General features: G+C 38.2%; 1 protein-coding gene across 5 annotated transcripts in view; it reads right to left on the bottom strand.

The window, feature by feature from the left end:
- Positions 1-3,282: 3,282 nt before the first annotated feature.
- The window catches only part of LOC115220397 (oxysterol-binding protein-related protein 11), a 158,821-nt gene continuing 145,549 nt past the window's right edge, over positions 3,283-16,554 (bottom strand). For all 5 annotated transcript variants that reach the window (XM_036509896.1, XM_036509895.1, XM_029790518.2 and 2 more), the window contains 9 exons: positions 14,956-15,041; positions 14,371-14,452; positions 13,449-13,614; positions 11,821-11,931; positions 10,780-10,940; positions 8,314-8,430; positions 7,106-7,267; positions 5,660-5,725; positions 3,283-4,379 (listed from right to left, as the gene is read on the bottom strand). In XM_036509896.1, the coding sequence (XP_036365789.1) occupies positions 4,026-4,379; positions 5,660-5,725; positions 7,106-7,267; positions 8,314-8,430; positions 10,780-10,940; positions 11,821-11,931; positions 13,449-13,614; positions 14,371-14,452; positions 14,956-15,041 (1,305 nt within the window). In that variant the 3' untranslated portion in view covers positions 3,283-4,025. The remainder of the gene's footprint in view (positions 4,380-5,659; positions 5,726-7,105; positions 7,268-8,313; positions 8,431-10,779; positions 10,941-11,820; positions 11,932-13,448; positions 13,615-14,370; positions 14,453-14,955; positions 15,042-16,554) is intronic.

The following is a 16,554-nucleotide window of genomic DNA, read 5'->3' as shown; positions in this document are numbered from 1 at the left end:
GTGCTCTTTACGTGCCACCTGCACAGGAGCCAGTCTAGCGACGACCTCGCTCGAATGTTTCACGTGCCACCAGCACAAGTGCTAGTAAGGCAATACGGTAACGATCACGCTCGAATGGTGTGTTTAACGTGCCATCAGCACAAAGGCCAGCTTGTTGCTCTGGCAACGATCTCGCTCGTATGGTACTCTTAGCGCTCCACTAGCAATGGTTGCCAGTTCCTTAGTGAAAATTGAATGTATAAAATAACTTTTTGATGGGAAGATTAAGGTGATTATGGTTCCGTTACAAGTGTCATGAGAATTGGAACTTAAAGATTGTGTCTGGAAGTTATCTCGAGACAAATGTAGTACCAAAAGTATTGATGTGCCTGAGACACAGCTACTTTGGTATGGCCATCGATATCTGATCAGGTTCGATCAAACATGTATCTAAAATGTATGACCATGCTGTGCTTAAATGGCATTTTAATTTGACTGAACCTAACTTTTCACAGCAAAATTTCATCAACGTTATTTGCTTCAGAGACGTACAAGGAAACCTCTATGTTGCTGCTAGTTGACCTACTAGAGACAGTCTAATGTTCCCAAATCAGACCCATCATCTTAAAGGGTGTCAATGTCTGCCATTATAGGTCTGTTCAAACAGGGTCCCCGAAGGGCTTAAATAACACTGACAACAAACTGTTTTAAGTCAACGAGGGAACCACTAGTGTTTTTGTTGTTTCATTGCTGAACTTACTAGAAACAGCAATCAAACTGCCCACAAACCTAACAAATTGTCCTGGGAAAGGAAAGAACATGTTTGATGGTGGATGTTCCATTGATTCTGATGGTGAGTATTCAATTGGTCACTCCACTGAAAGTCCAACTCATATTGAATACCTTTTGACATTAACATATCCCTTAACTCCTTAGGTGTTGATAGAGTGCTGCAGCCATGCAGCGTATCTTGGGTGAGAAAGCCTGGTGGAGCCCATCCCTCACCAGGCTAAACTCATTTCTACAGCTGAGTGAACTGGAGCAACGTGAAATGAAGTGTTTTGTTTGAGGACACAATGGAGTGCCTGGTCCAGGGATCGAAACCACAATCTTACGATTGTGAATCCAACACCCTAACCACTAAGTGACACGCCTCCACTAGTGGTACTCATTTCTACAGCTGAGTGCACTGGAGCAACGTGAAATGAAGTGTCTTGCTCAAGAGCACAATGCATTGCCTGGTCCAGGAATCGAAACCACAATTTTACGATCATAAGTCCAACACCCTAACCACTAAGCCATGTGCCTTCACATAAACACCTATACCTTTCCCTTAATTCCCAAACCCAAACATGACAAGGCTGGTCTTTTGAATTACAGCTACAGTTCATACAATGGGCTTCTGCACAGTTTCCTTCTATCCAATTGTACTCAAAAGTCTTAGGTCGATTCCAAGACACTGTCAAAAATACTTGTCCAAGATGACACACAGTGAGATTGAACTCAAAACTTGATTGTGAAGTGAACTTCTAAACCACTCACCCATGCATTAGACAATAGAATTCTAGATACCCTTCATAAGATGGGATGGTCATGGTTGGGGTGCCTTTGATCAGCACTGATCTTGTGGGAGGAGAATAAACCACAACTATATGGCACAGTGAGTGAAGCGGACTGAGGCTTCACCCAGTTTCCCCTGTGTTTAGTGGTTTAGAAACATTTTTGCTCTCTTGAAAGACGTTGCCAGCCTAGTGAAGAATTTGAACTTGGTACTTTAAGTTAATAAACACAAAGGTTGCATATACATTGCATCTTATTTTGTAAGGCACCATTTAATTTAGTTTTCTCATAAAAATTTTTTTTAAAAATCTAACAAACTTACGGGACACATGCTAGACATGTGACCTCCACTTCCCACACAGACCCTCCATGTGGTTCAATCTGCTAGAACCACACCCAACCATCTTAAAAAGACAATTTTGCTTGATTAGGGCTGACTTGGGGTTAAAAAATAACCTGAAAATAACACAGCAGTGAACTGTACCTGCTACTGATATTTAGTTAGGCAGAGAAGAGTCTGTAAATATTTAAGACCTGTTGTCAAGGAAAGAAAAACTCAACTGCAGAAAACCAACTTAACAATTCAGCCAACTGTAGTTGTTGAGGAAATTATATTCGATGAAATTTAAGGCATAGTAAATGATAGTTAAAATGAGATATATCAATGAAGACAAACAGATCAAAAGTTAAGCAATTAAGCTTCATGAATGAGAAGATAACAGACCGAGGTAGTTTAGTGAGACTTCACCAATGCAAACTATAAACTACTGGGACTCCACTGGTTACCATGACGAGGGTTCCACTTGATCTGATTAATGGAACCGCCTGCTTGTAAAATTAATGTGCAACTGGCAGAGCACTCCACAGACATGTGTACCCTTAATGTAGGACTCAGGGAGATTTAGTATGATACAGGAGGTGACAAGGCCGGCCCTTTAAATTACAGGTATTACTCACGTCTGTCAGCTGTGTGAACCAGAGCAATGTGAAATATAGAGTCTTGCTCAAAGACACAAAGCATCGCCAGGAATTGAACTCATGACCATAAGATTGTGAGCTGAATACCCTAACCACTAAGCCACACCCCTTCAGACTAACTACAAAACAAAAAAAAAAAAATCAAACTAATGCTATATTAAGCGACTACAATCCTTCAATCACCTCTGTCTATGTCGCATCCTTCGTGTCCGATGGCATCACTTTGTCTCCAACAATTCGGTGCGACACCAGTGCAGAATCACCTCCCTCCGACAAGCCATCCTAACGAGACGTCTGCATTGGCTGGGTCATGCCCTCCGTCGTCAACCAGGAGAATTCATCTACAAAGCAATTGCCCCAGCTCCCCTTCAGGGTTGGCGAAAACAACGAAAAATCTGGCTGATGACAATCAAGGCTGATCTGGAACCCAACCTAGGCCTCCATATCTATGGCGCTCGCTGCTGGAATAAGGAGTGGTTGGAGATCACGTGGTCGTTAGCCTCAAATCGCCAGGCCTGGTCGGCATTTGTGAGAGATGCAGCATTGAGGATAAATGAAGCCAGCTCAACCCACCCCGGGTGAATGCTGTTTCAAGTCAAGTCAAGTCAAACTAATGCTATGTTGATGAAAGTAACTACTGTATAATGGAAACTTTAGATTATTATGAATATTAAATTTCATAATGGCTAAGATGGAAAAGTAAGAATGTATCAATAAATACCTTTACACAATAACAGAAAAAAAAACAAAACAAAGGCAATAAACCAGGTCTTTTGGAATTCAGTAAAAATTTATGATATGCTTAATATTTACAGCAGAAATAATCACAGAATTTGTTCCATACTTTCATTTTTTTTTTTTCTCTTTCTTCCTCAATTTCATCACTCATTTTCAGATAACCGAAAAGTAAGAGATGCAATGGCAGCAAGAGGAAGTATTTTCACAGAATGCCTATATTCTATTATTATTATTATTATTATTATTATTATTATTAACAGATACTTTTTTTTTTTTAATCATATCACAAAAGCAAGTCACTGCAAGCCCACGAAGAAAGGCATTTCAGTGCATGCAATGTGGAAAGAAAGCAACTGGATTAGCTAAAAAGTGCAGCCAAAAGAGATAAAAAAAAAAAAAGATCTGATTTTTGTTTTAACCACACTACTGCTGCTAATACCATTTCAACCAAAGCAGAGAATATTTTCGTTTGGTCTTCCTTTCTCAAATCAAACTGAAATTGTCAGGTCACAATGACATGTCTGCAGTTATTGTTCAAGTTACTTTTTGAAAAAAAAAAAAAAAATCAGGAAAAAAAAAACCCCCAATAAAAACCTCAGGGGGCCCACTGAGATAAAAGCAGCTCAGTAGATTTGATGAGGAAGTTGGTCGTCAAACCCTATTCGGCCGACACCAAGCCCGGTCTCGGCCGTTAGGCTTCTAAATAACTCTCTAACTTAATGAAAGACCTTTCTGAAGTGAAATCACTTCCACAGGATGGAAAGCCCTCATCAAGAGACATCTTTCAAACATTTTTCGTTTTTGCGAGTTTTCTCATTCTTATTGGTCCGATTAGTTTTTGGAGAAATTTTCGTTTTGGATGATTGAGAGTCTTTCTTTTGACTTTTGTCTTTTGGGAAAGTGTTCTTTTCGTTTTTCGGTGCCGCCCCACTCACATCGTAGCAGTTATTTGACTGAGACATTTTCGGTTCGTTCTGGCTCACTTTATTGCTCTTCAATGGACTTTCAGCAGAACAACGCTTGCCGTCTTCGCTGTTGTTGTTATCCTTTATATCACAGGGCTCTTTATGCCGACTTCGAAGGATTTTATTGTAGACCCAATCTTCTCCATCGAGGTGAAAGTGCTGAAGTAAAAACAAAAGAGAAAAAAATAAAATTACAAAACTGTCCAAAAGAAAATATAAAAAATGGTCATTGACCCTTTTGATAGCAACCCACCTAAAACCTCCATTGGTTCTATGAAGCAAATTCCCAGTTTTGACCCTTTAGCAGATTATTCTGTCAAGATTAAAGCTTATTTATTCACATTGTTTTGAATTAAGCAAGAATTACTTTGTAACTTCAAGAATTTGATGATGTGACTGTTTATTTTTACAATGACATTGTAGGTTAAGTGTGAGAGGTAAGATCCAGCTAGTTTCAACATAAAATAGAATATTTTGGCCTGCTGAAGGGTTAAAGAGATCTACATTAAAACCTACCATCAGAATTTTAAGACGACTATTTAATTAATCCTTAATTATTTTAAAAATGAATTGAAATAAGGATAGTATACTTCAACAGAAATATGGTAATGAAAGGATTAATAATATTGTACTGAAAGAGAACCAACAGAAAGTCAAAGAATTCCGAAAAGAAATCTGTGCATCTTTGGTTGGGGTTGTCTATCATCTGGAAAGGTTCAGTGACCACAATTGGCTACAGGCGCTAAGAACACACTTGAAAGAAAAACAAAATAGAAAACAGCATAACTAAGGCTTGGGTCATTTCTTCTCAATGCTCCCCAAAATTTGTTTATTATATAAGATCTAAAGACTTTTATATATAAAATCTAAATATAATACAGAATGGAACAATTTAAATAAAAGAAAGGCTTATAACTACAGTAACACTGCTTTATGTTTACATACCTATTTCTTTACTACCCACAAGGGGCAAACAAGGACATTATATCGACCCCAGTGCGTAACTGGTACTTATTTAATCAACCCCGAAAGGATGAAAGGCAAAGTCGACCTCGGCGGAATTTGAACTCAGAACTTAGCGGCAGACGAACTACTACAAAGCATTTCGCCTGGCATGCTAACGATTCTGCCAGCTCACCGCCTTTGAACTTTATGTTTACATACCGGCTTCAGAACTGTAGAACATATGCAAGGGGGTGGGGCTGAAAAGTTCCTGGTCTTGGGTAAAAGAAAATACAGGGGGGGGTCAGTTAATTATGATTTTATTCAACATATTCCCCTCTCTTATTGCAGTGGGGGTCCTTCAGTTTTTGTAAGACCTGTGAAAGAACTCAGAAGGTTGGGTCTCCAACCAGGCCCTTTGCGATACCCTTAAAGCCAGCAACTTTCCAGCATCCACTCATATTCTTAAGAGAATATAAAATTCTTAAAAAACAAACCTTCGTTGCAAACTCTGTATTTGTTTCTTTCCGTAATCTTTCCCCTTCTCGTTGACGGTCTTCCAGCTAATGATTAAAAAGAAATAAAGAAGAATAAGCAGGTTGTCATCACTTATAAGCAGTGTAGTAGTGTGTGTGCATGTGCACATGCATACATGTGCATCTATGCATGACAATGTTCACATGCTTGCTACCCCATTTTTCAATTAAGATCCGAGCATGATTGTTGCCAGAGCAGCCAACTGGTTTCCGTGCCGGTGGCACGTAAAAGGGCACCATTCGAGCGTGATCGTTACCAACGTCGCCTTACTGGCACCTGTGCTGGTGGCATGTGTAAAAGGATTCGAGCGAGGTCATTGCCAGTGGCACATAAAAAGCACCCACTACACTCTCGGAGTGGTTGGCATTAGGAAGGGCATCCAGCTGTAGAAACTCTGCCAGATCAAGATTGAAGCCTGGTGCAGCCATCTGGTTCGCCAGCCCTCAGTCAAAATCATCCAACCCATGCTAGCACGGAAAGCGGACGTGTGATAATGATGATGATGTTTTGAATTAAAAAAACCCTGTTATATGACAGGAGACAAATATCATCCTGGATAGAATATGAACCTATTGTCAGTTAACTTCTCAGACAGACTGACAGGTAAACTGAATAAAAAAAAAAAAGTTGCTTTGTAGGACAACACAATGATTGTTTATGAAATCAATACTTGTGGTTAGTATTAAAAGCAAAGTGAGATTCATTTGGCCACAGTGGCAGATTAATAATTATATACATACAAAATGATAGTCCTTTTCATGCTACTTTTGAGCATTATGCCAGTTGTTAAAAGTATATTTATTCAATAAACATATCCAACTTTAATTCATGAGAAGCTTTAATTCTGCTCCCTCTGAACCGAGTCCAGCACAAACTATGGGCAAAAAGAAAAGAAAAAAAAAAACACAAAGATTGCCATCTTCACAGATTATTCTTTCTAAAACCATTGATATGGTCTCTGCTCTACAGATGTAAATAAGGTAGAGAACCATCCACCATTATTGTCTTATGTGATTGTAGAGCAGAAAAGAGATCCAAGACATGTCAGTATGTTGGGAGTGAAAAAAAAGAAACTCTTTGTTCTTGGATAAAAGACTGTATTTTTGCTCAGCAATAATCCAGTCTCTTTGAATTCTTGCAACTAAACCTTTGTCTTTGTTGATATTGAAGGAGTGAAATCTAACAACATCTGTTGGGAAACTCATGATTGAAGGTTTTTGTTGTTCTAAGTTGTCCCTCATTCTTATAGGGTCAAATTTAGTAAGGGGTTTTAGATTTATGGTGATTTTGTTGTTTATATTATACCATACATCAATATTGATTCCAAATTCTGGCAGTGGGATGGCAATTTTGGGAGAGGGGGCAAGTTGATTACATTGACTCCAGTGCTCAACTGGTATACTCACAAATTTCTTGTGTTCAGTAGCAATATTTACATCTCCCAGTTTCAAAGCATTGGTGACATGTTGCCAGAGTCTCCTTGACTCAAATTCTCCTTGCATTGAAATAGGGCGAACACACTTTCTCATAATCTCCAGACTACTTACATCAATAGTTTTGGTTTCTCCCTAAAAATCAATGAAATAATACATATTGAACAGCACTGATTAAAATTTCAGACAGATTAAGAAAAATTTCAAGATTTGATTGTTAAAATTCTGTAGATATTATTTACAGACAACTATAAATTCTGTTTCAAGTGGATGGATGTTGTGGAAGAGGGAGACCCAGGAAGACATGGGATGAAGTATTAAAGGCAGATCTCAAAACGCTGAACCTTATGAACAAGATGACAGGACCAAAATATGTGGCACACTGCTGTGCTCAAGAAGGCCCACCCACCACAACAGAATTGAGATCCTAAAACTGATGTGCTACATAAAAAGGACTGCTGTGGGTGCTGGTGCCATATAAAAAAAAGCACCCAGCAGACACTCTGTAAAGAGGCATCCAGCCATAGAAACCAAAACCAAAACAGGCAATGGAACCTGGTGCAGCCCCTGGGGCCTTGACTGTTGGGGTCAAGTTGTCCAACCCTTAGCAGCATGGAAAATGAATGTTAAATGTTGATAACCATCATTAAATCATTCATAACAAATACAATACTAATTACACATGAAATTTCATGATTCAAATTAAAGTTAATTGACAACAATCAAAGCACATTTCAAGATAAGAAATTTCACTCAACTTGTATAATTAATATTGTTATTGACAGCTGACCTGTTGAGACATCTTTTCAAATTACTTTTTAAAGCCATGAGTTTATCAGAACAATAAGCTTAGCTGTCACTTGCAAGTGAGTATAGCATGTACCATGCTTTCAATAATTGTTATAGGTGCCTGTGTAGTTTTGAGCAGACATAAACAGACACCTTTTCAATTCTCCTACCCTTTGCTCAGTGGAACATTGAACATGTGAGAGAGAGAGAGAGAGAGGGGGGGGGAGTTACACCAGCACTCAACTGGTACTCATTCTCAGCTGTGTAGACTGAAGCAATGTGAAACAAAGTGCCTTGTTCAAAGATGTTGCTTGTTTCACAGACCAAACCCACAATTTTATAAAGTCTAGTGAAGGATAAACACACACACACAAATATTTAATAAAAATTACATTTTCATAAGTAAATTCAAAATAATTATTCCATTCTCCTTGCCCTTTACATATGATGGTACCCATATTATTCTTCACTTCTGCTGCAATCCGATGAAGTTTACCTCCATAAAAAGGCTACAAGTGAAAGAGAATTCAATTAATTCAACTGGTTTAGTTTATATTCTTGAATTTAAAACAAGAGCAAAACAAAACAAAAAAAAACAACAGAAAATGAAAATAATTTTTTAAAATATTGTATCTACATCATAGCAGTATTACATAGACCTGAAGAAAATACAGTTGTCTTAAGCCCTTTGTTACACTAATTCTGTTGAGACAATTTTATGTGTAACAAAGAACTTCATAAAAAATAACTTTATTATTAAGTTGCTGTTGGAAATATAAATTAAAACTAAGTTTAGGTGAAAGATTTGAATCCAGACCATTTGAAATCAAGACATTTGTAATAGAGAGCCAGAGGAAGTCTCAGGCAGGTTGGTATCAAAAGGGTTAAGCAAAGATATTTTTGGTCAACAGCAGAAATCTGATAAGTTCCCTGGCATATTCCAGGAGTTTCCATCAATCTTTATGAAACAGTATTAGTTCAGAATAGCATTCTGCATATCTAACTTAAAAAACAGGAATATACAGAACGCTATTCTAAATTATTACTGCTTCCATCACTAATAACAAATTTTTACCCAGCCTGCTTAACTATTGGGTTGTCCGGAAAGTTCTTGCCGATTTATAGTAGCTTACCTTTCAACTTATTTTAGAACATGGTCGAGCCCATAAAATAGGATTTGACTACACCTCCATTTAGAGCACAGTTTAAGCTATCTTTTTGTGGAAGAAGGTTTACGTTCCTATAACCTGTGTTAATTCTGTAACCCTATAAAATGGAAGATAAGAAAGTTCATTTTCGGTACTTTGGGAACCAGACAAAAATTGCTGCAGCTCGGCTGGGATGTGTTACCCCACCCTCCACATTCACCAGATATTGCTCCTTTGGATTTCCACTTATTCAGGTCTCTGCAGAATAGTCTTAATGGTAAAAACTTTCAATTCGTAAAAAGATACCTTGATAAATTCTTTGCCATGAAACCACCTCAATTCTGGGAAGAGGGTATTTTCAAGTTAAAGGAAAGATGGAGACGCATTGTGCAACAAAACGGTTCATATTTGGCTGATTAAAAATATAATGGAAAGTATTTATTGACCTTTTTCTTTCCTTTAAAAATCGGCACAAACTTTCCAGACAACCCAATATTTGCAACACCAGTGATTTGTTAATCACTGTTTTTCTTTATAAGTAGAAGCAAAATCTGTGTAAATATGTGATTGACAGTGGAAACTCATTTGTGATGATGCAGAAAGACACGGACATCATGATTTAGTAATTTCACCACCACCATTGGATGCTTTTGTCTACAGCTGACACACTTCTGTGTGTTTTACTACTTATATACATGAATAAAAAAAAAGCTCTCTCAAGGCAAATACTGTAGTGTTGTGGCTTTCTACAGTATATCCATTGCTAATTAAGGTATACAGAATCATCATCATGACTTAACGTCTGTGGTTCATGCTGGCATGGGTTGGACAGTTTAACCACAGCTGGTAAGATGCACCAGACTCCAGTTTGATTTGGCATGGTGTCTACAACTAGATGCCCTTCCTAATGCCAACCACTTTACAGAGTGTGCTGCATGTTTTTACATGGCACCACATGTGCACTTTTATGTGGCACCACACATGCGCTTTTACAACAGTAAAACGGTTTCTGCCATCCCATGAGGAGGAGATTCGAAGTGAAGACTGTAGGCTAATGAAACACTTGTTAATTAAGCATTGCTCTTTCAGTTAATTGTAGTAAATCGTACCTATATACAGCTGTATAGACATGGATATTAAGAGTTCGTTAAAGTCTGCACCAGAGACAACAAATAATACTTGTGGAAAAGTGCAAACAGTTCAACTGGTGGTTCAATAACGATCTCAAGCAAAGAAGGACTTATTTGAAATAAACACTTTTTTATTTTTCATTGTTTGTTATGGTCTGTCTTGCCAGTTTGTGTGTTATTAAATGACCAAAAGCTGACACCACCAGCCAAAATGTAGAAGAATGCAAACACACATTTTTGCTTGTTAAAGAGCTGTTTCAATATAAAATATGTCGTTTTTACTGAAAGTGTGTCAACATAAGATGATGTAATCACTTAAATCAATGAGAAGACTGTGTAAATACACAGATCTAAGAAAACAGCACATTTTGTAAGTTAAGCGTATTTAATGTATATTCCACTCACTAATCATGGCCATGAGAACATAAAGATAGAGAATAATGGTAAAGAATCAATGGTGCTTATTACTACATTAGAAATTAATGGCAGAAGAGATGGGAAAAAAGTATTGATATTTCTCTGAGTAGCAATTAAAGAGTAATTATTCAACGAATTGACTTAATAGAAAATATTAACATACCTTAGTGTGGAATGTTACAGCAGCAGAATAACCAGTCTTGCGACAATTAATGTAAATCTTGTCTCCAAGCTCTACCCAAGGAACTGTGAGAATCGACCGAGCATAAACACTTGGCAGACCAAATACATATTCTTCATCAAACTCCAATAAATTCAATGACACTGGAATATGAAAATTCAAATAGTTATCGTCATAGTTTTAATGTCCATATTTCCATAGCTTAAAAGTGTTCTTAAATTCGAATATTACAATACAATCCGACCGTGGCCGTTGCCAGCCTCGCCTGGCACCTGTGCAGGTGGCACGTAAAAAGCACCCACTACACTCACGGAGTGGTTGGCGTTAGGAAGGGCATCCAGCTGTAGAAACATTGCCAGATAAGACTGGAGCCTGGTGCAGCCTTCTGGCTTCCCAGATCCCCGGTCGAACCGTCCAACCCATGCTAGCATGGAGAACGGACGTTAAACGATGATGATGATGATGAATAATTACAGAACAAAAAGAATACAAGAGATGCTGGTTAATTTAGTCTCCTATAAGAAGTTTGACAATGAGGATTCAATCGTTTGATTAACTATATTAACTAAAAAAAAAAAAAAAAAAAAAAAAAAATTATTAACCATCGTACAAACAATAACTCTGAGCACCTTTTCAAACTCCACTTGTCTAACACCCATGGACATGTTTACAAAGTCAGAAAACAACACAGCTCTCATGACTTTCGGAAACATTTTTTCACACTAAGAGTTGCTGAAGCATGGAACAGACTGCCGGCATCAGTTGTTAGTTGTCGGAGCACTGCATCCTTCAAAACCTCCATGCTTTCTGAGATTCGCCAACACTACACCTGATTTTCTCCCCTCCATACATACACAAGCATGTATCTGACTCATGCATTGTTTGCTTTCCAGACATTTGTACATTACTGCATATGCTTTATATGCACTTTTGACAAGTTGTGCAGAAACCCAAGAATCTCCAGAAAGGAAATTTCGAATATCCATTCTGAAGGTATTAAAAAGGAAAAACTCATCAGCTCACCTTTACCAACCATCATAACACCTATTGACATTCCCATGAATTTAGATTTGGTCCATATTGATGCATTCATAGAAATCTGTTTGTCTGGACATTCAAAATAAAAGGCTGAAACTAAAACAAAAGAAAAAAGAAAGTTAGTTGGGGTGGGGGAGAGAAGAGAGATTAGTAAAACAAACCTGAAAAAACAGAATTCAATAAGCAGTACATTTGGAAAAAATATCTTGAAAATTCTTCCCAGAGATTTACGAATGTTAAAAACATAACAAAGTTTGTAGGCCTCGCACACCAAGGCTAACAAGAACACTTAGTCTTTGGCTTCAATAGACAAAGTTCACTGATACAAACATTCAAACTAGAAACCCACCCACCAACAATTTTTTCTGCAAATGCTTAGAATGGCTTATCTCACCAGTCTGAGAAAGCCCCCAGAGGTTGCGGATTTTGCCCATTCCTCTTGACTAATGCAAACACATAGAACAGTATCATGGGAAGAAAACTCAATACACCAAGTCCAGAAGTAAATCCTGTGCTAGTGCCAAGTGTAAAGATCTGTGTTGGTGCCAAATATAAAGTACTTGTGCCAGTGCCGAGTGTAAAGCACCTGTGCTGGTCACAAGTACAGAGTACTCATGCCAGAGATAAGAACTGTCTGAACTTTGCCCAGGCTATTCTTATTCTAGCAGCTATGTTCTCTGGGCATCCACCCCTGCTACTGACCTTGTCACCTAGGCAACAGAAGCTATCCATTACTTCTAGTTTTTCCCTCTGGCATGTGACGGAAGCTGTTTACTGCACATTATTAGTGTTTATTGCTCCTGTGCATTTGCCACACACAAAATCTATCTTCCCAGTTAACCTTCCTTTGATATTGCTGCACCTCTTATGTGTCTATAGTTTACACCAGGTACATCTTATGGAGTCTCTACCTACACCTTTTCGACAGATCGAGCAGGGCCATCTACCTGAAGGGATTTGTGATTTATCAGCATTCCTACTTACTAAGACTTTAGCTTTCGCTAGACTGACCCTAAGGCCCTTTGATTCCAGACCTTACTTCCACACCTGAAACCCCTCTAGTTCTGAAAGTGACTCAGCTATTAGAATAAGCTCATCAGCATAGAGAAGCTCCCAGGGGCAGCCTGTCTTGAATTCCTCTGTTATTGCCTGAAGGACTATGATGAATAATAGGGGGCTGAGGACTGATCCTTGGTGGACCCCTACCCCTGGCCAGATAACGTTTTGAATAAATAATTAATTGTGCATTATCATGTAACTTCAAGATTTCGAAGATGACATTGTAGGATAGGTGCAAGAGGTCAGATCTGGCCAGTGTGACCATAATGTGGGAAGAATATTTGGACCAAATATGGCCAATTTAAATGCTAAGGGGTTAAACCATTGTAGGCCCACAGACCCTTAAACACTACACTCATGGAGTGGTTGGCGTTAGGAAGGGCATCCAGACTGGAGTCTGGTGCAGCCTCCTGGCTTCTCAGACCCCGGTCGAACTGTCCAACCCGTGCTAGCACGGAAAATGGACGTTAAACGATGATGATGATGATGATAGGTCTGCTCAATCAGGGTGGAACAACAATAACAAAAGTATCTGATTAGAAAGCTGTTCTTACTTGGTGGATGGTGGGAGACTTGCTCAGCACAATAGGTTAATAGATAGTGATTTTGTTCTGTGTTGAGACCGTTGTCAGTGTGACCCTCGGATGACTTAGGAAATTTCCAGGAACAATGAAACGTCTCTCCTCGAATTGGATTGTATGGTTTCTTGGCAACCGAACCCTGTAAAAGGGGTTTAGAGAAATAAAAGGATCAGAAATGTTAAAGCAATCAACATTAGATTTGGGATTAAAATTTGTTATAGTTACTTGATCTAGAAAATTAATTAATAATTTTTGAATAGTAATCATGATATATATATTATATATATATTATATATATATATTTATATATGGGTTAAAGCTACCATTGGTTTCATGTTAAGGGTAGTTCCAAACCAAAATGAAGACAAACACTGGAGTTCCATGTGACAGGCTTGACAATTGTTGAGGGACTTCCCCTTTACCTGAAACTAATGGTAGCCTTAAACCATAAATAAAAAATCAAGAATCTTCATCCACTAATGCAGTGTCGAGCACTCATTCTCATTGTTCAATATTAACATATGTCTCTGTATGTGTGTATATATATATATATATATAGTTAATCCAAACATGAAAACACAACAATGTGAGGACGTGGAACAAGTATAGTGTTATTGGACGCTCAGGAAAGGAAAGAAAGAAGAAAGATTTAACGTTTCGAGCAGAGCTCTTCGTCAGATATATATATGCATATGTATGCACCAAATGGCAGTTGCTAAAAAGCATTCGTGAGGTAAAATCATGTAGCAAACCAAATGGCGGTGCCCCAGCATGGCCACAGCTCATTAGCTGAAACTGGAAAAATCAAAAATCAAAAATCAAAATCAATCATATGTGTGTGTGTGTGTGTGTGTATGATGAGAGAGAGTGGGGGAGTGAGGGAGAGTTTCCTTACCTGTCTGCCAGCATGGAAAGACGTTAGGTACCACTCAACTACCGCAAGCATCCTTTGTTCAGGATCTGCAAGGTCAGGAATTCTGACAATAAAAAGAAATAAATATTAAAAAAGAACAATGTGCGGGTTACAAAAATGTGCAGAACATTCCAGGCTCATTTATTCCAGCATTACTACTTCAATGAAAATATTCTGCAAGAAAGAATACTTTTACAAATCCTTGTCTTCCGTCATTCCTAAGAAAGGTTCAGTATTCACTTCATTTACTCTCAATCAATATCTATTAAATCCTTGAAGACACTTTTATTCCTTCGGTTTACATTCTAAGACTATGTTTTCCTGATCAGGAGATTTCCACATTAAAAACATTCGTTCGGCTCCGCCTGCTCCTCCTGCATTGTTGCACCATTCAACACTTTTTTATTCTTTATGTAAAACTTGCAACAACAGTTTGATTGCCAGACTTTGAATTCATTTACAAACAGTTCTTTCCATCTGCTCTGGCCACTTTGAAATTTAACAACATTAAAGTATGCCTAGGTATACATGTGTGTGTGTGTGTGCGTGTGTGAAAGAAGTACTTACTTTAGAAACAGCAGTGGATGTGCCATACAGTCAGCAAACATTTCTAATAATGACCTTTTTTCCAGAATGAAAGTTGGTAAGACTACCTGTAATTTAAAAGATACAATTTTAAATTATTTTCCAAAGCTAATTATACAGGAAGACAATATATATATATATATATATAAACAAATCAATTGCGATAAAATAAAATAATTATAATCGCTGGTATTACTAACACAAGCCATATATTTTTCATATATATATATATATATATATATATATATATATATTATATATATATATATATATAAACAAATCAAATTGCGATAAAATAAAATAATTATAATCGCTGGTATTACTAACACAAGCCATATATTTTTCATATATATATATATATATATATATATATATTTTTCTTAAGTGTGCATAAAAAAAAGTAAGATATAAAGTTCACAGATAATTCAGTAGATTCAGCAGTTAAATTTCTCTCAAATTGCACCCTGTCGTCTCCTAACACTAACCACTCTGCAGGGTGGATCTCAGTGCTTTTTACATGGCACTAACACAGGCGAGGCTAGTTTTGGCATGATTTTTACAACTGGATGCCTTTCCAAATGCCAACTACTTTCTGGTGAGGACTGGATGCTTTTCATGTGGCACCAGCACTAGCAGGGTCACCAAGTAACTAGCAAGACAAGGAATTATGAGAGGGGAGGGAGGGGGGGTCATTTGAGGATGAAAGGTTAGAGTGTGACAGAGACACAGAAATAGGTGTCTTGCTATAATGGTGCTGTATCCACCTAAAAAGCATCCAGTCCATACCGTTAAGTGGTTGGCATTTGGAAGGGAATCCAGTTGAAAGAAACCATGCCAAAACTGACCTCGCTTGTGCTGGCACCATGTAAAGAGCACTGAGTCTGCTCTGTGGAGTGACTGGGGTAAGGAAGGGCATCCAGCCATAAAAACCCTGCCAAAACAGACAGAGTAGCCAGGGGTAGTCTTCTACCTGGCCAGCTCCTGTCAAACCATCCAACTCATGCCTGCATGGAAAGCAGACATTAAATGACGATATCCGTGTGCATGTATGAACCCTTGCCTTAGCATAATGCGATGGTTGCAAATGAGCACTACCATCATTTCTGGTCTTTTTTTTTCTAAAAGATACCTGTTTGGCCATGAAGAAATATTATTTTACTTTGCTTGGAAACAAATGTGAGTTGGAGACAGGAAGAGCATCCAGCCACAGAAAATCTGTCTTAACAAATTCCATCCGACCCATCAAACGTGATCTGGTGTGGTTGATGATTGGCTCAGATTCCTTCTCTAACATATAGGTAGCAGAGCAGCTGTAAGCTGAAGGTTACAGAAGAGTGAAATGTGACAGAGAGGTGCAGGAGTGGCTGTGTGGTAAGTATCTTGCTAACCAACCACATGGTTCCGGGTTCAGTCCCACTGTGTGGCACCTTGGGCAAGTGTCTTCTGCTATAGCCCCGGGCCGACCAATTCCTTGTGAGTGGATTTGGCAGACGGAAACTGAAAGAAGCCCATCGTATATATGTAGATATATGTATATTTATGTGTGCGTGTATGTGTTTGTCCCCCAACATCGCTTGACAA

The sequence above is a fragment of the Octopus sinensis genome, linkage group LG16 (genome assembly GCF_006345805.1).
Source record: "Octopus sinensis linkage group LG16, ASM634580v1, whole genome shotgun sequence".
Lineage (NCBI taxonomy): Eukaryota > Metazoa > Mollusca > Cephalopoda > Octopoda > Octopodidae > Octopus > Octopus sinensis.
The sequence above is the reverse complement of the archived record's forward strand: the minus strand, read 5'-3'. Positions and strand labels throughout refer to the sequence as shown.